We start from the raw sequence: 25,211 nt of genomic DNA, 5'->3' as shown, positions 1-25,211 counted from the left end.
GGCAGGTGTTCCTTTAAGAAAACCCTCTCTGCAAAGCTGGACAATGAATAAAGATGACAGAAGATGAATGGATGCCTCTGAGTTGTGGTGTTGGAGAAGAGTCCCATGGACTTCCAAAAGGACAAATAACTATAAAAGGAGCAGGCAGGGTACTACTCCATGAAGGCAAGGATAGTGAAACTTCAGTTCACATACTTTGCATATATTGTTAGGAGGACCAGTCCTTGGAAAAGGACACCATGCTTCCTGGAAAGGTGGAAGGCCAAGGAAGGGAAGACCCTCAACAAGGTGGACTGACACAGTAATCGTAACGGTGGGCTTGCGTGCATCAGAGATGATGAGAATGCCACGAGATAGGGCAGGGTGAGGATCCACTGTTCACAGGCTCGCAGTGAGCCACAGTCAACTCAATGGCACTCAACAATAAGGCAAATCAAAAGAGAAAGTGAAAGATTAGTCACACTCTGAGGAAGAGCCCTGTACCCGACCAGGAATATCTTTGGGACCAATGGGTTCCTGTTCCTAGACACGCTAGGGGAAGTCTTCACCCCAATCTAGACACCTCCAAAGTCTGAGCCCTGGTCACTCGTGGATCCCTTGGCTCAAGAGGGAAGACTCCAGAGGAAAGAGGCTGGGGTCAGGGGACCTGACTTGAATCCTGTGGCTGCCTGGCTGGGTGCATCTGCGTGACTTCCTTAGCCTCCCTTCCTGGTCTACAGAATAGAGGCTCTACAAGACCATCAAGCTGGGCTGTGGAGAAGGAAGCACGGTGGCCATTATGAGACAGTGTCCACTCTTACCTTCCGTATGAAAGAGCAGACACCCTCCTGGATGAGACAAATCAAAGTTCTCTCTGGTTTCGCCCTCCCGATGAAAAAAGGTTTAACCTCGGCTGTCATTAAATGTCATTGCCGCCTGACTCATAGAGACCCTCTACAGAACAGAAGAAATGCTGCCCAGTCCTGCTCAGTCCTCACAGCTGTTCTGAGCCTGAGCTTATTATTACAGCCTTGGTGTTGATCCATCTCCTGAAGGGTCTCTATCTTTTTCACTGACCTAGTTTTTCAAGTGTGATGTCCTTCTCCAGAGAACAGTCCTTCTAGATGTCCAAAACACATGAGATTGAGCTTGACCATGCTTGCTCCTAAGAGGGGGTGTCTAACTGTACTATTTCGATGACACATCTGCTTGTTGTTCTGCAGTCTGTGGTGCAACCAATACTCTTGGCCAATAGCGTAATTCAAATGCGACGATTCTTCTCCAGTCTTCCTTGTGGTATGGGCTGTTGTTGTTGTTGTTATGTGCCGTCGAGTCATTTGCGACTCATAGAGACCCTATGTACAACAGCCCTAAACCCTGCTCTATCCTGTGCCAATCGCATTGCCTCTGACACACCCATCCCGATTACCCCAGTCACTGAATCAATCCACCTCATAGAGGGTCTTCCCCTCCTGCGCTGTCCCTCTACTCTACCCAGCATGATGTCCCTCTCCAAAGACCTGTCTCTCCTTGCAACATGTCCAAAGTATGTCAGACGAAGCCCCAGAATCCTTGCCTCCAAGGAGTAGCCTGGTTTAACCCTCTCTAGGAGGAATCTGTTTGCTTTCCTAGCAGTCCATGGTACATTCAATACTCTCCTCCAGCACCACAGCTCAAAGGCGTCAATTCTCTTTCTATCCTCCCTAGTCATTGTCCAACTCTCTGATGCATAACAAGTGATGGCAAAAACCATGGCCTGTATCAGGCGGACCTTAGTCTCCAAAGAGACACTGTTGCTCTTGAGTACTTTAGGCACTGTGAATTCAATTCTTGCATTTAGTCAAAGCGGGTACTATGTTGCCCCCATTTTTCCTATGAAGATGTGGAAGTCAGAGGCTAAATAATTTGCTCACAAACAAACAAACAAAAGATAATTTGCGAGGGCCACAGGATTCATTCACTCATGGCCGAGCCAAGGGTCAAATGCTGGCTGCCTAACTCCCAAACCCAAATTCTTAACCCCAAGTTGACACAGCTTCTCTGCTAAGAAACTATAGTAATGGTGATCACATTAACTCGGCCCAGGAATGGAGATTTTTATGATCATCACTAAGATGGAAACCCAGCTGAGCTCACCACTTTTCCAAGGAAAAATACTAAGTAAACAGGATTTCATGAAAAACATCAAAACAAAGTGGCAGAGCTCTTGAGCAACCTCATTTGCATCTAAACGAGTTAGAGCTCATCAGAGGATCTGTGGTGAGGACCCAGCAACAGGCCCTGGGCCTGAAAATTATTCCAGGACTGAGACATCTGATGGGATCTGTGGCCACCTTCGCCCTCTAGTGGTGCATCTCAGCGAAGGGCCCTGGAGAAAAGCAACTTCCCAGAGAATAGAAGGGTGTAGAGCTAGCGGTTGAGAAGGCCTGGAGAGACTGAAACCAGGCTGCTCTTTGGAGACAAGGACTTAGAAGCTCTGTCTCATATACTTTGGGCATGTTGCCGTGAGGGACCAGACCTTGGAAGCGTAAATGGGTCAACACAGGATAGGAAGACTCTGGATGAAATGGATTGACGCAGTGACTGTGGCAATGGGGGCGGGTGTATCAGAGACCGTGAGGCTGGCTCAGGATTGGGCTAGCTTCAGAGCTGTTGTTCATAGGGTCGCGATGAGTCACAATTGACTCAACAGCACAGAACAACGTGAACAAGAGAACTGTGACAGTGCCATTAGGGCCTGGCAGGTCTGATGAGAAAACCCTGCAGTGTGGAGCCTGACCCTGTCTATCGAGACTGACTCCAGGAACAAAGCTTCTCCTACGGTAACAACCACAGCTAACAACAGGCCTTTACTACTGCCAGGTACAGCCCAAAGGCCTCTAACTGTATCCCTGCACTGAACTTCCCAACCTGCCTGTCAGGTCACTGTTAACAGTGACCACTCCAGGAAACAGGTGAGATGGGCTCTGTGGCTGAGCTACAGGCCTGCTGCTTCGAGGAGATTCTGACTTATAGCAGCTCGACAGGACAGAACAGACTGCACTACAGGGTCTCCCGAGACGGGAGGACTTAACAGAAGCAGCCGGCCACGCTTCTCCCCTGTGGAGCAGCTGGTGGATTTGAACTGCCAGCCCCGTGGATAACAGTCAAGCACTTCGTCACTGGACCACTGAGATTTTTATCCCTGGAGCATACTTAGGGAAAATTCAGGTTAGAGACATTCTGGAATTTTCTCTTGCGCACAGTCTACACAGCAAACCACACTGATCTATCTCACCTAACCTTTCAATTGGCCTTTCACAGTCAACATCCAAGCAGCAGCAATCAAAAGATGTGGTGTGCTGGGAAAATGTGGTGTCAAGGACCCTCCAAAGTGCTCAAAGAGCAAATTCCGAGACCAAGGTGTGCACGAACCAAGCCGTGTTGCTGCTGTTGTTGTTTGTTGTCAAGTTGGATGTGACCTATAGCTGACCCTCCAGAAGGTTTTCAGAGGCTGTAAAATGCACAGGAAGAGACTGCCCGCAGAGCATCTGGTGGATTTGAACCACGTGCCTTTGGAATTGCAGTGCAGCTTCTTACCACTAGGCCACCAGAGCTCCTCAAGCCATGGTATTTTACATTTGTTTGGCAATCAACATTCTTGGTACTAGCAGCCAGGAAATCAAGAGATGAACTGCATTGGGAAAGTCGGCTGTCAGGGACCTCTCCAGAGTACTGAAGAGCAACAATGTCAGTCTGGGAACTAAGGTAGACCATGCGTCAGAGAGCTGGACAATGACTAAGGATGATAGAAAGAGAACTGATGCCTTTGAGCTGTGGTGCTGGAGAAGAGTGTTGAATATACCATAGACTGCTAAGAAAACAAACATGTTTGTCCTAGAGAGGGTGAAGAAAAGCTGCTTCTTGGAGTCAAGGATTCTGAGGCTTCATGTGACATACTCTGGGCATGTTGCAAGGAGATACCGGTCCTTGGAGAGGGACATCATGCTTGGATGGGTAGAGGGACAGAGAAAGAGAGGAAGTGCATCAATAAGATGGATTGATTCAGTGATAGGGGTAATGAGGGTAGGTGTTTCAGAGACAATAAAGTTGGTACAGAACCGAGCAGGTTTCAGGGCTGTTGTACATAATAGGGTCGCTATGAGTTGCAGCGACTTACTTGATGGCACATAACAACATGCATCTGAAAGTTGGACAGAGAATAAGAAAGACCCAAGAAGAACCGGTACTTCTGAATTGCGGTGTTGGAGAAGAGTATTGAATAGGGCATGTACTGCCAATAGAATAAACAAGTCTGTCTTGGGGAAGTGAAACCAGGGTGCTCCTTAAAGGGAAAGACTGTGAACCTTCACCTCCCACGTTTTGGACATGTTTTCAGGAAGGGCCAGTTCTTGGATAAAGACATCATTTACATTGGGAAAGGTGCGGAGTCAGCAAACGTCAAGACAACTCTTGACAAGATGGACAGACACAGTGACTGTTAACAATGGACTTGAGCATGGCAGAGACGGTGAAGGTAGCACACTATAGGATAAGGTTCTGATCAGTTTACACCGTCACTATCAGTCAACCTGACAGTACCTAACAATAACGAGGCTCCGCATCAGGTGAGTGAGAGGATCCTGAAGACCCCCGTGTTGGAGAAGGGCTAGAACTACCAGAAGCCTCTGAAACTGAGCCCATTGTGCCGTGAGGGTTCCATCACAGAGGTGTAGGGAGGGTAACAGGTGCTGTGCCTCCCTCACTCTAATCTGAGCCCCAGGATCGAGGGTCTGACTCTTGCATCTCCTTTCCTTATTTCAAGATGAAGAGATGTTATCCCAGCCACAAAAGGACAAATATTACATGATGCCGCTGTTGTAGAATGGGACTGTCCTTGGGGTTAGGGAGACACTGAGTAAGATGGGTTCAATAATGTATACTGCACTGAAGCAGAGGAGGGAGAGAACCGTCTAAAAGAGAGATGTAACTGGGTATTTCTGTCATCACAGGAGACTAGAGCGAGGGCTGCATGGTGGAGGGGACCTGGGGGAGGGTTTGTAAAACAATGAAAGAATCTTTTCTTTTACTTTTCCATAATTTTTGGACTCATGTACTTATAACTTGTTAGTCAAATTTGTGTCTTCTAGGTTGCAACACCCCCATGATACATCTTGAAGGATATGTACATGTACAGCCAAGCACAATCAATAAGAGTGCATCTGAATTCCAAAATCAATCTCCATAACAGTCTATGTGTTTCCTACTGCCAAAGGGGCCCTTTAGAGTAGTGAGAGAAGATCTTCACCCTGAAACCCACAGCGTCCCTTTTCAGCAGGAAGTAGCTAAGAGAATACGCCGTCCCCTTTTCCTTATGACTCAGGTGAAGTCTCTCTCAGGGAGGAGTGATAGGGAATGGCAAAGGATACACTGACAAAGAAGATTAATCAGAACTGGCTTTGACAAGCACTGTGGCATTTGGACAAGAACAAACTGGGAGGAGGGTAGAGAGAATAGTGCAACAATGAATGAGTGGAAGCCCAAAATCTCTGTAAATGTTTATGAAAATTAATAAAATATAATTATAGAAAAAAAAAAAAGATGAAGAGATGTGTAAAGCTGGCATGCTTTCCTCCCTCTTGTCTGGCTGCGTCCATCAGGTGCCCTTCACATTCGTGGTCAGTCTGCCTCAGCCAGTACTCTCCTGGACTTACGACCGTGATCAAGTGCCTTCCTCTACTCCTCCTCACTAAGCCTTCATTACCCGTTGTTGGTGTGGGTGCCGTCCAGTTGATCCACCCTACAAACAACAGGTGAAACCTCACTCGAGTTATCTTGTACCATCCTTATGATCTCCGCCACACTGGAGCCCATTGCGGCAGCCACTGTTGTCAATCTATCTCACTGAGCAGACTGCAAACTCCTGGAGTGAAGGAATACACATTCCTATAACCTCAGTAGGGAGCTCTGGTTGCTTAGTAGCAAGATGCTATGCTGTAATCCCGCAGGCAGCAGCTGGAATCCACCAGATGCTCCACAGGATGGGCAATCTCTTCCTATGCGATTAACTGCCTCTGAAAACCCACCAGAGGGTCAGCTATGGATCGGTTCCGACTGGACTATACACAACAATGCAACCTCAATACTGTAACAGTGGCTGACAGAGGGCTGTTGCTCTCTAACATGGTTAGCTGAAGCAACGTCTCTAAAATACTGGGTCCTGCTCCTCAACTTTGGTCATGTGCTCACTGGATCATCCAGGAGCCAGAAAGACTCCTCTTTCCAGTATCTGCCTTTAGATTTGAACCAGCAAGTGAGCTCTTTCCTAACTTACAGCACAGTTATGACAAGTGACCATCTATCCATTCATGCATGCACACATTCTTCTATCCATCCATCCATTCATCCATCCACTTAGCAAGCATGAGTGGGTATCACCAAGTAAGAGTGGGCATTAGTATTGATGCAGTTTTTCAGCAAAAATATGTTTTTTAAAAGTTGGCATCTCAGAGATTGACAAAAAACAAGATGACACACAGAGTAATTAGAACGTGACAGCAGATGGGCAGGGAAGAAGCGGGATAACTTGAGGGGGTAGCGAGTATGTGAGAATCAGGGCCATTCCTTTGAGAAGGTGACAAGCAAAAATCTTAAGAAGCAGCCAGAATGGATTGAGAAATTGTGGTATTTCACACAACGGAATACTACGCAGCACTCAGGAGCAAGAATTTTTAAAAACATATAACTTGGGAGAGATTGGAGAGTATTATGCTGAGTGAACTCACTCAGTCTTATAAAGGCAAATACTGCACACACACAAAAAATATTATAAAAAGAGAAGGATAACGAGTAAAATATGTATGGGGACCTATACGGGATGGGATGAGAGCAGAGGGGTGAGGATGGGTAAGGGCAAAACCATAGAGTTGCACAATTTGGTGGGTGGAGGGAGCGGGTGAAGGAAATGGGAATGATCCAGTGAGGACCTGAAAAGATAGGGTAAGGGTGGGCATGGTCCAATGGTGATTAATTTTATAAAACACAATGCATGGGAATGATTGCATGAAACACAATGTGAATGAAGAATAGTGTGAAACACAATGTATACGAACTTTGTAACCAAATCAATATAAAGTGTAAAAAAAAACCAACAAAAAACCCCACCAAAAAAATAAAACTCCAAATGCAAACAAAAAAACCGCAACAAAAAACTAAAATCTTAATGAAAAAAAATTTTTTTAAAAAAGAAGCCAGTCTTGTGCAAGACTGGGGAATACATTCCAGGCAGAGGAAACAGCAAACACAAATGTTGTGTGTTAGAACTATGTTTGATCTGTTTAAGGAATAAAAGGAGATACGTGTGGCTGGAAGAGGAGATGGGTGTGAGCCAATGTCAGACAGCCCTTTCCATCCTGGTCTCGGCTAATTAACATGCAGGAGTCAAATCACACAGGAATAAAGAGTGTCTTCCAAGTAATGGAATGTCCTTGATGGGAATGCGAGTTGAAGTGAATTATTTGACATATACTTTTAAGAGCTGATTCAAGCTGTGAGAATGACAAGGGTAGTAGCAGAAATCAGGAAGGAAGCTGAGGGGTCTTCCTGGAGAGCTGAGGGGGCTCCTTCCAGGATATAATGATGGAGGTGGAAAGAAGTGGCCTAATCTGGAGGTCAAGGTGGCAGGTGAGAAAGGGAAGAAATCAAAGATAAGACTTTTAGAAATGAGGCTTGAACAGTCAGTAGATGGTGTCATTACTGAGACTGGAGGAAGGAAGCGACAACTTGAGGCCATTCTGTCTTCCAGTTTCCAGGGTCACCAATCTTACCTCCCCATTTAAACTATGAGCTAGCTGCCTGAACACAAGGATCCTTTTCTCCTGTTATTACTCTACCTCTTGTCCTCTTAGCCTAGGTTCAAGCCTTACTTCTGTACTTGGTAAATGACGACCAAGGCACGGTATCTATTTTCTCTGTGTCAGAGTCCCTGGCTGGGGTCATCCCAGGAAGCTTCATGTACCCTCTCACCAAAGAGCAGGGCAAATGCACCCTGCTGCAAACCACGGCCACACATCCTCTCCAGACCTCAGTTCTCCATTTGTAAGAAGAGAATCTCACCAACCACTGTGTAACGTGACTCCATGTAGCACATGAGAAAACATGTAAAGGTCTAGCATATAGCAGATGCTCAGTAAATGGTAACAGGAGCCAGCACTGAGGGGGTTTCTAGGTGGCAAACACTTCTAAGCATGCTTCCATAAATGAGTTTACATAATCTTCATGACAACCCTAGAAGATAGAAGGGAACATTATCTCCAATTCACAGATGAAAGAGACATAGAGAAGGGTGAGAAACTGGTCCATGGTCAGAGAGGAGAGAAGGCAGGCTCTGAATCCTGCTGTCTGGTTCCAGAGCTGGCTCTTGTACATTGTCTCTAAGTGGCTATTACCATAAGCAACCCAACATTAATTAAATTTCTCTATCCGTCCCTTTCCTGGCTTGAGCATGGGAGGCAGAGGATCTGGGGGAGGCTCTCCCAGAGTGAGGCTGCTGGGTGGGGCCCTGTTTTTGCTTAGGAAGCAGTCAGATCCAGAGCTTCGGAGATGGTGATGGGAGGCAAGTAAACTAAGAAGTGATCTGTTTCTGTCCTTGGCCTGACAGGGGGCAACTGAGAGAAGGGACACATCCAAGGGTCACACTGGGAACAAATTAGCAGGGGAATTAGGACTAGATCCCAAGGCTGCAAAAAATAATGATGATGATATTGACTAGAAATATCAACAGTTCCACGCTAAGGACTGTTTCTAATTGTCTTCTACATGTGTAGGAGATATTGTTATATCCCTATTTTACAGACGGGGAAACTGAGGCATGGAGAATTTATGAAACTTATTCAAGATAACACATGGATGGGATCAGACCCAGGCTCAACCATGACACTTGAGGCTCAGGGTTAAGTTTCTTGGGGAAAAGGTAATTATGATGGAAGATAAACCCAGTTTTGTCTCTGTCCATTTATGGTCTGAGAGATGACAAGATCTCTGGGGTTGGGGAAAAAGAAATAGGCAGGGGCTGGACTGGGTAGGGGAGGTCTGACAAAAGACCCAGACCACACAAAGTCTTCCACCTGGGATGCTGAGGCCTCGAGTTGATGGGCCACGTCAGCCCACAGTCATGTGGACACACAAGTCTCACCCACAGTAGATAAACTCCAAGCAAGCACACAAACACAGAGGAACACAGACTCCAACCACTGGCATACACAACCCAAAGCTATGTCCCCCAAGCAAGTACAGACACTGCAGCACACAACTGTCAAGACTCCAGTATGCACATACACAGAGCACACGTACACACACAACCCATGTCCCACAGATACGAAAATAAGCATGTTAATACTAAGACACAACAAGCAAAAACACCTATGAATTAATACTCAGAAACATATACATTCTGTATCATAACACCTACTTCAATTCACATCCCATCCAACCCACGTGGGCACATATGGCCAAGGCACCTGGATAGGATATAGCCTCAACCATGACCTTTATCAATGGGCCATGCACTTATACATATTCCTCCTGCCCTTAAAGGGCCAGGCTTTCAGAAGGCTACTGTATGTCCTGGGCACCCTCATAAACACAAGCAATACAGATGTCAACTCAGACCCTCCAGTGGCTGTGCCTTTCATGCACCACCAGAAGGAGCCCTAATTCCCAGGGTGTATTCCTCCCCCCTCCCCCCAATAAACTCCACAGGTCCATAACCCAACCGGGGTTTTTTGGAGGCCAACCTCTCCCACCCAGGGAGAATCCTGACTCCAGCTGACATCGCCCAGCACACAGTGTCCACTGCCCTGCCCTGCCTTGCCCTGTCTCCTCGGTTTTCCCAAACTCCGGGTGGGCTCAGGCACCTGTCAGGCAAATGCCAGGCCTGGCCAGTCTCCCCTCCCATCTCGCGACTCAGCTGGCCACTATGCAGAGCCTTCCCCCCACCCCTCCCTGCAGCCAGAAGGACAAGCTTAGAGCTGGGAGAGGGTGGGAGAGGATGCAGGTCTGCAGCCCAGGTTCTCAAAACTCGCCGTCACTCTGCGCAGCCCCGCTGGCTCTCCCTTCCCCGAAGAAGACCCTCGGCCTCTATCTACCCTTCAACACTGCGCCGCCCCGTGGGAAGGACTCAAGGAGAAGTCATAGGAGAGCCTGTCAGTGGCCACCGCAATGTGGGGGTCAAAGATCCAGCTGACAGCGCTGGGGGGGGGGGGCTCAGATCCTTCAGGAAAGCCCCTCATGCCACATGCACCCACCCGCATTCCCACGGGGGCACAGGGGTCTGCGGCACTGGGGGAGGGGGGCAGAGGACATGCAGGTGCAAGTTCTAAAGGTCTCAGGGACACGCACGAGCTGGGAAAGAGAGGGCGACAAGTGAAGGGGGCGCGGGCGGCCAAGACCACCCCCTCCAAAAAGTCCACTGCAGAGACGCAGACAGGCTTGCGGAGGGACGCGTGCGCGCGACGGGAAGGAGGAAAGCGCGAGGAGAGGACGCCGGAGGCTCCCTTACCTGATTTCCTCTTGGAACTGACATAGTTCCTGAAAAAGAAGCAACAGAAGATCGACATGGTTAGTAGATCCGAGGGGCTCGCGGGGCTGCGGCTGCAGGGTCCGCTCTCAGTGTGCTGCTCTGTGATTCCCGGCCCGGCCTCCGCGCTTTTCCGACTCCGCAAACACAAGCACTGCGCACCGACTCCGCCTCCCGCCGCTCAGGTCCGCCCCGCCACGGCCCTGCCTCCGCGCCGCCCGCCCCGCCCCCCAGGTGAGGAACTCTGGCCCCGACCCCGCCGGGACCACCCAGGCCACGCTCCCCCAGACCGCACAGTCGGGAAGGCTTCTTACGCACTTTGCAAACAGGGAAACTGAGGACCCCCATATGCAGGGTGATCGCTAAAACTTGCTTTGTGCCAGCTCCCCGTCCTCCCTCCAATTCTTGGCACAGTTCGCCCCTCTCAGGCTTTAAAAAGCCTGAAAAAAGGCAGGTGAGTGCATTCCCCCCAACCCTCCCCTCATATAAGCATTATCACTCAGAGATGTCTCCCCACAGTCACAGATTTGTACGATTCTTTGATTAAAGTGGAGGGGGGGCTTTGGTGGAATGGTCTGTGGGGAGTTGCGCTGCTAATTAGCATCTCCTGGGGAGAATCAATGGTAGTAATGTCAACTTTGCCTCCAAGGAACATTCTGGCTGCACTTTCTCCAACACATGTTTACTTGTTCTTTGGCAGTCCATGGGATATTTTTCACTCTTCTCCAACAGGACAATTCAAATGCATCAACTTTTCTTCCATCATCCTTATTCGCTGTCCAAGTGATTGGAAAAACTTTGACCCGTATAGTTTAAAATCAGGGGTGTGTCAAGGGTGTATCCTCTTTCCATACCTATCCCATCTATATGCTGAGTAAATCATCTGAGAAGACAGGAATGTTGCGAGGAGAGGAAATGGATATCATGATTGAAAGGTAGGGCTGTCAGGAAAAGCGAGGAAGACCCTCAGTGAGACAGACTGACAGACGCAGTGACTGTAACCATGGGCTTGAGTGTGTCAGCGATGATGAGAACAGCACAGGACAGGACAGGGTCCGACTCTATTGTTTGTAGGGTCTCTCAGAGTCATAGTGGACTCACCATACCTAAAAACAATAACAACAAAGAACAACCCTATTTCCCAAATCCTGGACCCACCTACCCACATGATCTTGATCCTGCCTTTGACCTCTCCTCACCTACCTCCCACCTATCATCCATCTATCCTCAGGAGATTAAGAAAGGTGAACCCACTCCCTTAACCTGAGCCTCTCACTCACTGCCAGAAATTCTTGTAAGCCCTCAGGGAACAGGAGGGGCTGACCGGATAGCTCTAGAGCCTCTGGGAAGTCTCTTCCATTTCACCAGGCACTCATCTATGGCCTATGTGAACAGGCAGTGAACTCTGCCGTCTGGCCACAGGGGTCTCAAGGAGGGAAAGAGGCAAGTTCATAAGTAAAGGAGAGTCAGCCAAGATTCACATATTGGAGGTCTAGGGTGGCCTGGGTTTCAAAGCTGTTACGTTCCAAGGGAATTAAGCTGCAAAGATGAAGGGTTCACCTCTCCTAGGCTCTCATTTGTTTCCCAAAGTTTGGGGTTAGAAGCCAATGAAGTGGAATAGGTCCTGGAACCTGTATTTCTGATATACAAGCCCTTTCCTCCTTGAGAAATCCCATGTAATAATCCATGTCTTCTTCAGTCCCTGGGCCCACACTGAAAGGAAAGTCCTATTACAGCCCCGTTTCATAGATGAGGAAACAGAGGATCAGCCAAAACTCAATGTTACCTGTCTGGAGGGCAGCTGTGAGCTTTCAGGGGTTTATAAACCACACCCAAAGGGGTGAAAACCCCAAGGAGTGGGGAGAGGTGCAGCAGAGATGATTCCCTCCAAGGAGAGGGGAAGGTCCATTTTGTTTGTTGCATTCGCATCACTCTACGGGGACCTTGGCAAGGACGTGCTTACTGTTCTGTGGGCAGCAAGGGAGACTAGGGAGTGTGTGTCTCCCTTAAGCTCAGCTCGTGGAGAGAAGGTCCTGCCTAGAAGACTTTTCACACCTTGGAGGGAATTTGTTTCTTGGGCTTTTAAAATTTTTTTCAGAGAGAGACCCAGGCTGTGGGGGCAGGGTGGGAATGGAGCCACCCTCCCCTGCACCACCATTGTGCCCAGACAGGGGGTGGCTTTGTAGTGAGGCCGCCTTCTCCCTCAGTCAGTGGCAGGGGCTCACACACAGTCCCTGTGGCACAGGAACACGTTGTTGCTGAGTACCGTTGAGCTGGAACCAACCTACAGTTGACCCTCCAGCAGGTTTTCAGAAGCTGCACAGGAGGAGACGGCTCATCTTCTCCTGAGAAGCAGCTGGTAGACTTTTTTTAAAATTAACTGTTTTTATTAATGATTTTTAATGCAACATATATATTTTTTTACAGCATATTCTTTTCATTTAATTTCCCCCCATTCATTGTTGCACATTTTCTTCCTGCCCATCTCTCCCTCCAGTTCATTTTTCTCTTTGGAGAAAAAAAAAATTTCTTTCATTGTTATACAATCCCCCCCAGTCCACTTTCCACTTTACTTTGCATTTCTTCTTCTGTAATCTTGTCATGAAAATAATACTTAATCCTATATTCCTTTTAAACAGTTCTCTCCCTCATCTGTTTCGATGCAGTATACATTATTTATCCCCTCTTTTCATAGGTTCCCCCCAACCCCGACATCAGTCCTGTTTTACAACAGTGGCACTATGCAGTATTTGTCCTTTTGTGACTGAGATATTTCACTCCAGCTGGTAGATTTAAACTGCATCCTTTCATAGGAGCATGTGGTTAGTTCCAGCTGAGTCCAGTATGACTCACAGCGACCCTCTGAACAACAGACCTGATCCCTGTCCTACACGTCCTACATGTCTGACACACTTGAGGGCATTTCTGCACTGAGGTGTAATTCCCAGGGAACTGGGTCTTGCTTGGGTGTTGGGCTCCTTTCTGAGATGCTCAGTCGGAGAATCCTCAGTGACTTTCTTTCAGAGCTGGTTAAAAATCCAGACTCAGGGCCCACCCTGCTATATTGCCTGCCTCTCCAATAAGCTCCCAACCCCCACAATCCTGATAGGCGGTCAGGGTTGGTATCAAGAGGGGGCTCCTTCCCTGTCACCATAATCACAGTATCTGGTCCCCATTCTTATCATACATTTATGCTAAGTAAGAACAACGTGCTTGCTGCACTGAGGACATTTCGTGATAAATCCCTAGGCGTAACTTTCCCACCAAAGCCTTCCACACCAGGCAGGTAGGTGGGATCTCTCCCATTTGCAGGTGAGGTAAGTAAAGCCGAGAGAGACTAAGGCAACATGCTTTAGGCCACATGGTGAGTGGGTGGGCTGGGCTGAGTGTGGAGAATTAAGCCAGGCCTTGTTTGGATTTAAGGCAAATCTCCAAACACAACCACTCCCTGAAGCAACAGGCATAGAGGAAAGAAGGCTAGGTTGTGACAGCTTTGGGTCCGGACTGATCACTGTGGGCGAGAAGGGCCTGGCTGGGGTTGGCCTGGCTGGGGGCGGCCAGTCTGTGAGAGATCGGTGGGAAAAGCAAGCACAGGAACCCTTCACCGGGCGTCTGGCCTCCAGCCCAGCAGCTGCCCTAATAGGAAACCTCTCGGGGGTTTTCCGGTTGGGCATCTCTTAGCAAAGCAATTTTGTATTTTTAGCTGCTGAACAAGCTGTGAGGTAGTTTAGGTATTCAGGGGCTGGACTCCTACAGCTCTTACGTACTAACTAGGGCAAAGGGACAAAGGACTCACATCCCACTGGCCTATCACCACTCCTGGCCCAGGCAGGGCAGCAGGGCCTGGGTAGGTCCAGTTCTCCTAACAACTCAAGACTCCCTCCTGAGCCCCTTCAATCTCCATCCTCTGCTACCTCCGGACCCCCTTGCTCCAGTTCCTGGACCTAAGCTGGTGCTGACAGCCTCTGTCTCGCTCCTGGCAGTCCGCAGTCTAGCCTGCTTCTGACATGGTGCTGAATCACCCTCTCCCAGGGAGCGAGCGGTGGGAAGAAGAGGCGGACGCCATGGCTGGTGTCTCCCTCTAGTGCTGCCAGAAGCTAATGCAATTGAACAGGCTTCCCAGGCAGTGCCCTGGCCCAAGTGCCTGCATTTATCATATCAGGGGCACAGGACCATGAGGGATTAAATGGAAAACGTTCTAGGTTAACAATGGGTCACTTTGTAGTCCAAGGGGAACAAGAGCTGAGTTTCTACCCTTAGGACTCAGCACCTCACCCCCGCCTCTATCTACACCAGAGCTCCTATGATACCTCCCCTCACCCCACGTGGTGTAAATAAATATTTCATCTCTTGGCTCTTCCTCACAGGATGATGCAGTCCGCTCCCGGGGAGCCCACTAGGCTCTGCCAGCAAACAATCTCCACTTCAGGTCTCTGTGGCTCACCAGTGGGGCGGTGATCTCGGGCTGGTTCCCTCACCTCCCGAATTTCACGAGTATAAAAGCAGGACCAACGCCTCATGGTCTGGGAGATGAAATGGACAGCATGTATATAAAAGAGTTTTTACAAAGCAGCCGGTACAAAAATGCGATCTAAATTTTCTGTTGTTATTATTATTTATATGTTCACCTGTCTGCTCCCACCTCAGCTGCTACCCAGATAGCAGACTTGGAACCTGCAGAGTGTCCTCAAATAAGAGGAAGGAAGGAAGGGCTTCGTCTTAAAGGCTCACCGACCGAGCTGCTGTCAGCCCAGGCTGAGCTGGGGAGATTCTGGATCTATTTTCAGGGTGTGGGTTTTTTCAGCTATGGGTTCTGTCTAGCGCCCTGCACTGAGCAGAGCCTGCTCTCACATACCGACCATGTGAATAGAGCTCTTCCGAGGAGACTTGTATTTTCAGGGCAATATTGACCCATCAGCATTAGCTTCCTCGCTTGGACTCATTCACCGGGACAGGTTCAACCTGCCAAGGCGTGGCCAACTCTCACTGCCCCAAACCCCGAATAAGCGCTCTGCATTTCTGTGCTCTTCTGTCTTTCATTTCTCTTGTGAGGGTTGCTGCTGACGTTCTAGCAGAGGCACTGGTGCTGGAGACAGTGAAGTGGGAGAGAGGAGGGTGCAGCATTTAACACTCACGTGTGCTGGCCACACAACTCCTGCCCTCCACACATACCCCCTTCCTTCCGAACACACTTCACATTTGACCTGAAGTGAAGGAGCCTGGTGGCAGCATGGTTAAACATTTGCTGTTAAGTGAAAGCTCAGTGATGTGAACTCACCAGCTGCTCCGTGGGGGGAGAGATGTGGCAGTCGGCGGTCACACAGACTACGGTGTCAGAAACCCCAAGGGGCAGTCCTCCTCTGTCCTGTGGGGTTGCTATGAGCGGGAACTGACCCAAGGGTATGCATTTAGCCTAGAAGCGGGTAGGTTTCATTTTAAATGAGACTGAGGCCTTAAGTGGCTCACCCAGGCCAGGCACAGGAAGCTAGAGAGCCAGGCTCTGAGCCGAGTGCTCCCCAGGGGACTAAGGTCCCCCTGGACATGGCATGGGGAGAAAGGACACAGGAACAGAAGGTACCAGGTTCTCACTGGGTCACGGCGACCATCCAATTAGCCAGGGTTCCAAGAGTGAGAGATGAAGCCAGGAAGAAGCCAGGGTGCGGGGTGGGGCGGGGGAAGAAGCCTAGCTTCTGTGGCAGGATGCCAGCCCTGGAGCCCTGGCAAGCGTAATACTGATGAGGCTGCCTGCCTGCATTGCCCCCTCCCATTCTTGCTCCAGCAGTGCGTGTCCTGGCAGAGGATGGCATGCACGCACCAACTCTCAGCCTGATGCTCTCACCCTCCTGTCTGCTGGCTGACATTGGCCGTTCGGCCCAGGATGCCCGTCTGCAGGGCCTGCTGGGGCTGGGAACTTCTCAAGAAGTGACTGTGTTGCCAGATGGCGGACTTGGGGGTGACCTTGAACGCTTAGTGTCACTGGGAGCCTGGGTGGCACCTAAAAGATGTGGGGAACAAAACTGGCATGCATCCTTGACCAGGGAGGTGACAGGGAGCCCTTGGGATTTATAATGAGACACTGACCCCTGTCCCCGGCCAATAAGCACTTGTTCAGTTCCTGCAGCTTGCCTTGGGGCCATCTGCATGGGGCACAGCCGAACCCCGCTTGTCTTCTAGCCTTCAAGCCATGGATGCACTTAGGAGAATAAAAGTGCACAATGAGTTGAGCCAGCTGTTATCCAAGATCATCACTGCTGAGTCACAAAAGGGGGTTTGACATAGAGATATCTGGGGGCTGCAAGGCATCCAAGGTGACTTCTTAGAGGAGGAAGCCTTGAACTCAGTCTCCAAGAATGGATGGGTAGGGTTCTCAGAAAGGGTAAAGGCAAACTCTTTGCCACTGAGTCAGAACCAACCCATAAGTGACTCTCCAGTGGGTTTCCCAAGACTGTAAATCACACGGGAGGAGACTGTCCATCTTTCCTCCTTGGAACAGCTGGTGGGTTCTAACCCCAGTGGCCTTTGGATTAGCAGCCCAACTCCCTACAGACAAAAGCTTCTGCACAGGAATAGGAAGGAGCTGTGGAAGCAGATGGCAGGCTGGGCAAGGCTGGATGGGGAGGACGCTGAAATCCAGCTGTGAAATCCAGCAGGTTTCAGAATCAGGGGGTGATGAAGTCGGAGCCCCCTGGAGGGTGGCCAGCTGGGGCTGGGGAGCAGGACAGAGGAGCACCAAGTCTGGCAATGAATGTCTACAGGTTTGGGCTCCCAGCCCACCTCTGCCTCTCAATGGGGTTTGTGCCAGAAGAGTTTCTTAAAACCAGTATTTTTTCAAATGACAAGCCATAACCTAATATAGCAAGTTCTGAAATCCATTTAATAGGCCGGAAGAAGCATTTTAAAGAGAGAGAATGGACTAGAAATGAACACTGACTTATAGAAAATTTGACTACTATGTTGGGATCCCACCTATCAAGGAGCCCTGTTGGTGCTGTGGGTAACCTGTCAAAATGTAAACCATAAGGTGAGTGACTTGAATCTACTAACTGCTTGGTAGGGGTTATTCTCATAAATATTTACAGTCTCAGAAACCCACCGAAGGCTCACTCTGAGTCACTGTCAACGACAGTGAGTTTTGTTTTCAGTTTTTTAATCTATCTACAGTAAAACCAGAGAGCTGAACAATGACTAGGGATGATAGAAGGAGAATTGATGCATTTGAGCTGTGGTGCTGGAGAAGAGTATTGAATATACCATGGACTGCCAAGAAAACAAACAGGTTCATCTTAGGGTGAAAGCAGACCGCTCCTTGGAGGCAAGGATTCTGAGCCTTTGTCTGACATACTTTGGCTATGTTGCAAGGAGGAACCAGTCCTTGGAGAGGGATGTCATGCTTGGGAGGGTGGAGGGCCAGTGCAAGAGAGGAAGACCCTCGATGAGATGGATTGATTTAACAGTAACTAGGGTAATGGGGGTCAGTGTGTCAAAAACAATAAGATTGGCACAGGATAGAGCAGGGTTTAGGGCTGTTGTACATAGGGTCGCTATGAGTCGCCAGCGACAGCACATAGCAACAACAACAGTAAAACCTATGAGAGCTGTAAACTAAAACCTAAAGACATGGAAAACACATGTATTTCTCATCAAAATGTTGTTGTTAGGTTGCTGTGTGCTGTCAAGTCAGAACCAGTTCATAACTGGCCTTCCAGCAGGTTTACAGAGGCGGTAAATCACCTAGGAGGAGACTGCCTATCTTTCTCCTACAGCCCAGCTGGTGGATTTGAACAGCCTGCCTTTGGGGTTGACAGCACAATTCTACTTAGGCCAGATGGTAAAGGCTAGCTGTACCTGTCAAAGGTAGAAAACTTCTGAGATCCAGAAAAACAAGACAGTCTTACTAGATTCCCCTTCTTGCAGGTTTTATGCTGTCTGTCTATCTGTACTGGCTCATGGCCTAGTGACAAGAGGCTGCACTGCAATCTCGAAGGCACACAGTTGGAATCCACCAGCTGCTCTGTGGGAGAAGGATGAACAATCTCTTCTCATGTGATTAATTGCCTCTGAAAACCTGTTGGAGGGTCAGGTATAGGTCAGTTCCGCCTTGAAGGTACACAGCAACAACAAACTGTGACTCACAGAAAAATGTTTTAGAAACACTGACAAACTCCCTGAGTCAAGGTTTTCTCATCTCTAAAAAAGAGGGAGCTCCGATGGCCTAGTAAGAAAAAGCTGCGCTGCAATCCTGAAGGCACTCGGGTCAAATCTACTAGCTGCTCTGCAGGAGAAGGATGGACAATCTCCTCCTGTGCGATTAACTGCCTCTGAAAACCTGCTGGAGGGTCTGCTAGATAGAGTCAGTTCGGCCTAGCCAGTACACAAAAACAACACCACCACCACAAAACACAGTTCATCTAGGTGCTGAGGGTTGTGGGAATTTTCTGTGAAACCGACAGAGACAGAGGAGCATGGACATGTTCACCTCGGAGAGGAGGGTCTGCGCCAAGGGGCTACAGGTCAGCTGAGGTCTGCAGAATGCTGGCGAGCTTCCCACCCCACTTAACTCCTAGCTGGGGTTTTGTTCTGGCTTTTGAGAGCCTTTGCACGGAATGGTCTTGAAAGGCAAGACTCCAGGCAGGACAGACAGAGGCCCTGAATGCCCTGCTCTGGCCGCCTCGAGCCCTGGTCTAAATTGCCACACTGAGGGCTCTGTGTCCAACAAGAATCCTTTCTCCTCAAGGGCTGTGTTTTCTAGGGTGCTGAGAATGGGCTCCATTGTGAACACAGAGATAGCCCAAAGAGGCTGAAATTCCTGCCCTGGGGCAAAAAGTTGAAATTCCTCAGGAATGAAGAGGTCTCAGACCCTTCCAGACTAATGTCCCAAGGAACTCAGAAACCTCCTGCCCCCCTCAGGGTATTTCCTAGCATCCCAAAGGGTCACTGCTGCTTCTGCATCTGCAGCAGAGGGACAAAGCACTGTCTGTCTGTCTCCTCTGACTTGATCCACCATGTGGGTAAAGGCCCCAAGCATGGTATAGCCTGGGGATGGGTCCAGGCCTGTGAGTAAGGGGTCAGCCTGTGGGTGTTGTGGACCCCAGTTCAGCCTCTTAGCAGCTGTAATTGGGGAAGCTGACACTGACTCTCACCTCACCTCTCTATACCTCCAGTTCTAATAAAACAGGTTCCACCTTAGAGTTGTGAGAATTCATGAGAGCATGTGCAGGGCACTTAGTTCAGTGTCTGGTTAGCAGTGCAACATGCCACCAGAGCGGCTTTCATCTTTATGGGAGGAGAGTGCCCATTTTTCTCCTGTGGAGCAGCTGGTGGATTCAAACTGCTGGCTTTTTGGTTAGCAGCCTCGTACGTTAGGCACTAAGTTTTTGGGTTAGCAGCCTCGTACATTAGGCACTAAGCCACTAGGGTTTCCTCGGTATCTAGCACATAGAGAGGACTTCTGGCCCGAGAGCCTGGGCTCATGAACTGGAAATGATAGGGACTTTTGACAACACAAGATAGGGAGAGTGCTACTGGCTTCACTGAGGGCGTGAGCATGAGATCTGTCCCCCAGGGGGCTGGCTCAGAGCCAGGCAGCCACGGAAACCAACTGGCCTGTGTGCCCGTCGTGTGCATTCCGAGGAGTCTCGCCAGACTCCCACGAGAGTGCTCCTTGAGGGGAGGCAGAAACGGTGCTGATGCCTGTGAGGATATTGTAGAGGCAGCCTTGTTTCTAGTGCAGGGAAGACACACTGCCCTCACAGAGCACACAGCCTAGCTGGAAAGGCAGGGCTTGCACACAGGAAGAGAAAAGGCACCCAAATCACAGATTTGGTTAGCAGGTGCCCTGAAACCTGGTCAAATGAACGTCTTCTCTCTGAATCCCAGGCAGGGGAGGCCAGCGAGGGTCGGTCACCTAGAAAATGGGAGCACTAGAGACACATCTGAGAACACTTTCTCTCAACTCATAGCCATTGAGTCTGAAGCGACTCAGAGCTGACCCTCCAGGGCTGTAAACCGCACAGCAGGAGGCGGTTCAGTGTTCTCCCTCGGAGCTGATGGTGGATCTAAACATCAGAAAGGTGCCACCTGTGGGTTGACGCCACCAAAGAGAGTGCTTAGAAGACGAGGGATGCTTAGGAAGTTAGGGCAGAAGCAGAAGCCCCTGTCTAGGGGGTGTAGGGGAGAAGGGATGCTGTGAGCAAGGGGGCAGAGACAGATGTCAGCCTGGATGTCTGTGTGTCCCTGCATGCGTCTATGTGTATGTCTGCGTGTCTGTGTGTACGCCTTCGTGTCTGTGTGTACACCTGTATACATGTCTGTGTGTATGCCTGCATGCTTGAGTGTACACCTATGTGCGTGTCTGTGTGGACACCTGCATGTGTGATTGTGTGTACGTGTCTGTGCGTATACACCCGTGTGTGTGTCTGCATGTACACCTGTGTGCATGTCTGCGTGTACACCTGTGTGTGTGTCTGTGTGTATACCTGCATGTGTGAGTGCGTGTACACCTGTGTGCATATCGGGGTGTACACCTATGTGCATATTGGCGTGTACACCTATGTACGTATCTGCGTGTACACCTGTGTGCATGTCTGCGTGTACACCTGTGTGCATGTCTGTTTGGCTCCAAATTGGATGCAGAGGAGACTCTAGGAGGTGAGGAGGCCCTGCTGCCCAGGTCAGATCACAAGGGAAGGAGGCTGGCTTAGGGTTTAGAAAAGCCCTTTTGGTAGGAGAAACTCAGTGGAGATGTTAAGAACAAAAGCTGTCGTTTCCTGTTTTCTTTTCCTTCTGGGAAATGGTGGCACTAGAACGGGTATCCGGTTCCGGTTCTCCCTGTTTGGGCTTGGGGACTTGATTCAAAAGAAGACAGAGATTGCTTTGCTTCTGAGGCCATGCCAGCCCCATCAGTAATGACCTCCTTAAAAGGCCCGAGGAGACACCTGGTCTGTGTGTGTGAGAGAGAGGCAGACAGACCTCCCGGGTTGCTCCTTGGCTGTGGGTCCCTCATTCCCCAGCCCTGGCCCAATTTCCAGCTGGGACTGGAAAGTTGGAAGCTTGGGCCAAGGACTCTCTGCTTCCCATGGAGGCCCAGGAGGCTGTCCAAGACCCAGCTGTGTGTGACTGTCCTGCCTCAAAAGGGGTCACAAGCCTTTCCCTTTACTTTCCCACCCTGTACTTGAGGGGTTCACTTAATCCACTCCACCAGTCATCTATTTTTCATGGTCCCATCCCTCCATACATCTCTGGTCCTCACAATCCTCAGCTGAGAGCCACTGTGGCCAGGTGGTTGAGAGTGCAACGCTTGGTGTGTAGCAGCGTGGGTTCAAATCCCAGCTCTGAAGAGAATACGCCATCCCCTTTTCCTTATGAATCAGGGTGAAGTCTCTCTCAGGGAGGAGTGATAGGGAATGGCAAAGGACACACTGACAAAGGAGATTAATCAGAACTGGCTTTGACAAGCACTATGGCAATTGGACAATTAAAACAGACATTCGGGAGGAGGAGATGAACGAACTGGGGAGGAGGGTAGAGAAAACAGTGCAACAATGAATGAATGAGAACCCAAAAGCTCTGTAAATGTTCATTAAAACTAATAAAATTTCATAATAATAATAAAAAACAACAAATCCCAGCTCTGCTAGATGATTTAAGGCCTCTAAATTCATTTCTATCAGCTGCTGTGCAGCAAATTTCCAGCCAATGGAAGGTTGCTATGTGTCAGAATAACTCAACAGCAGTGACCCTTTGGTTTTCTTTATTTCTCTTCTGTAAAGTGAAGAGACTCCTAGGAGCCGCTCCACTGTTGTTGTTAGGTGCCATCGAGTCAACTGTGACTCATAGAGACCCTGTGAAGAGCAGGTCTGAACCTTGCACTAACCTGTACCACCTTCACCATCTCTGATGTGCTCGAGCCTGGATTTACACTCATTGTGCAGTCCGTCTCATCGAGGCCCTTTCTCTGATGTTCCGTCTTTCCCAGCATGAGCACTAACCAAGTTAACAAGCATAAAGCACCTGGACAGTAAGTCACTGCCTTTATCCTTCCCTCACTCACCCTCCCAGAGGCTGAAGGGATTCTCTCTGGAGAAGCCAAGGCCCATGAGGTGGGATATCAAGGAAGCAAGTAGGGGCAGGTTGGGATGACCACAGGAAAGCCTCAAGAGGGAGTCCAGGGAGATCCGGGGGGCTGCTGGAGGAGAAGGATGTGGGAGGACTAGCCTGGCTGGTGCCGGTGGGGTGGGACAAGGTTTGGAGAATCAAACTTGGGCTCCGAGAGGTAAAGCCACTTCCCCAAAACCACACAGCTGATGGATGCTAGCTGGGTTCGGGCCCACATTGGGTGATTCACTTCTAACTGTTGTCACATTTCTCAGGAATCCCCATCTCTGACAGGCTGCCAGCCCCTCCCTGGATCCCAGGCAGCAGCAGTGACAGCCCAGCCGGGATCCCCCTCACTGCTGGCCAAGTGCCGGCTTTCTCAAGCATCTCCACAAAAGGGCAGGCGGCTGCCCCACTCCTCACAGCGGGCACTCAAATCCAGGACAAAGGGGCCTCTCACTGCAAGCCCGGGAATCTCAGTGTGGCCTTCGGGCCAGCGTGGGCCCAGGGTGGGCTGGGGGATTTCTGAGGCTCTGACAACTTCCCCTCTTAGGATCCATATGAAGGGAAGTCTAGAGAGGATTCAGGAAAGGTACCGAAGTATGGTTAGCCCGGTGTGGGGTCTATAGGGCACGGGTTCCAGCTTGGGTCCTGGCTGACAGACAGCATAGCCTGGGACACAGCATTGCTTTTTGTGCTTCCAGTCCCTTGACTGAAAAGAATTCCATCTGAACATCTGCAAAGAGCCTGCAGTTACAGGCCCCAGACAGGCCTGTGTCCTGGTAGTGGGGGCGAAACAAGCTCCAGCCTCTGGGCCCCACCTTCCTCAACACAGAACCATCACCTCCTTCTCTGGTCAGTGTGGCTCCCATCACAGGAAGTCCTGCCCACCAGGACACCAGGTACAGACCCCACAGACGAGGCCTGGGTCACCTCCTCTATCCCAGGTGATGCCATGGCCTCTGAGCTTCTGACTCCTGAGTCAGAAGCTGTAAGGAGGTTCCCCAGGTCTGTGAGCAGGCATGTGCCCGGGGACCCTAGAGCCAGAAAGGGGAGGGAATGGCCTCTGAGCATCCCCTTCCCCAGCCTTTCATGCAACCCTCACTGTTACAACGTGTCTCTCCTCCCCAAGCTGGGCTGCTGTCTGATCCAGGCCAAAGCCGGAACAGGGTCATGTGTGCTCAGCCCAGGGCCTTGTTCTGCCTCCATTTGATCATCTCCATTGAGACTCCTCCCACCTCAGACAGTCTCTGCACACTGGTCCATTGAGCCCTCTAGAAGAGCAGTCAGTGGGACTGGGGCTGGCATCTGGCCTCGCCTCCTCCAGGAAGCCTTCCTGATGACTTGGGCCATCATCACTGGCCTCTGACAAGATCACAGTGTGTTTTGGGCCACGTTCTTGTCACAGAGCCTTTGTGGCTGTGGGGTGGGGGTGCTCCCAGCCAGGCCATCGCTGTAGCTGCTGTCTCTCCTTTATTTGCCTGTAGCACCACCAGCTCTTCCCTTTCAGTTAACAAGCACAGCTGACACTTGAGCAACTTAGGACTGAACCACGTGGGTCAGTTTACACACTGATCTCTGCCTCCCTCCTTGCCCCCATTGCTTTGCAGGAAGTTCATGCATTGCAAGTATCCCTTGAAAAATGCCACCGTGTGATATTAATCTGCTTAAAACCTAGACCTTTCTATGATACAGACACTGACATGAAAGCAAATAGTGGAAGAAGACTCAGTACCACATAGAAACATTTTTAGAGGATTAAAAAAGCCAAAGAGTAAGAAATGACCGTGTCTTTTCATATACCAACAACACCAGCTCCTCCTTCCCCTGAGCCTCGGCAACCTGAAGACAAGGACGAGGAATAGAGACCGTTGATGATACCCTTCCACTTAATGAACGGTACAGTTAATACACTGTTGCGCGTGTGATAATCTGTTTACTTATCAGTAAGGCTTCCTGTCAACAGTAGGCTATTAAGTTCTTCAAAAGTAAGAAAGTCAAGGTCATTGCCATAGAGTGATAACCGAGGCATAGCTGATTCTCCAGCAGGTTTCCAGAGTCTGTAAATAACACAAGAGATTTGTGGGAGGGCTTGTATAACAAGGAAAGAATTTTTCTTTTACTTAAAGAGAAGAATGAACTAGAGGGGAGTGGTGGGCAGGGAGAAAAGGGTGAAGATGAATGAATGGAAATCCAAAATCTGTAAATTTACATTAAAATTAATAATAACAACAACAACAACACAAGAGATTGCCCGTCTTCCTCCGAGAGAGGAGTTGGTGGATTCAAACCACCTGCCTTTCCATCGGCAGCATAATTCCTTACCAATCGGCCACCAGAGTTCTTAGGGAGTCAACAATACTACATGGATTTTGGACTAGCTTGGGTGTGGGTGCCTCTAACCCCACTTGGTTAGGGGCCTACTCTGTTTGTTCAGTACTCGCAATGTGCCTGGTGCTGGGGCCATAGTGTTGAATGAGACAGACTCATCCTCTGCCCCAGAAAGCGGGCCTTGAGAAAGGAGGGACACTGGAGAAATAAAGGAAGGAAAGGAAGGAAGGAAGGGAGGGAGGGAGGGAGGGAG

General features: G+C 49.6%; 1 protein-coding gene across 2 annotated transcripts in view; it reads right to left on the bottom strand.

The window, feature by feature from the left end:
- SH3PXD2A (SH3 and PX domains 2A) overlaps nt 1–25,211 on the bottom strand; it is a 270,833-nt gene that overhangs the window by 74,701 nt on the left and 170,921 nt on the right. For both annotated transcript variants that reach the window (XM_006879958.1, XM_006879959.1), the window contains one exon: nt 10,517–10,545. In XM_006879958.1, coding sequence (XP_006880020.1) covers nt 10,517–10,545 — 29 coding nt within the window. The remainder of the gene's footprint in view (nt 1–10,516; nt 10,546–25,211) is intronic.

The sequence above is a fragment of the Elephantulus edwardii genome, unplaced genomic scaffold (genome assembly GCF_000299155.1).
Source record: "Elephantulus edwardii isolate Elephantulus edwardi_28Jun2011 unplaced genomic scaffold, EleEdw1.0 scaffold00006, whole genome shotgun sequence".
Lineage (NCBI taxonomy): Eukaryota > Metazoa > Chordata > Mammalia > Macroscelidea > Macroscelididae > Elephantulus > Elephantulus edwardii.
The sequence above is the reverse complement of the archived record's forward strand: the minus strand, read 5'-3'. Positions and strand labels throughout refer to the sequence as shown.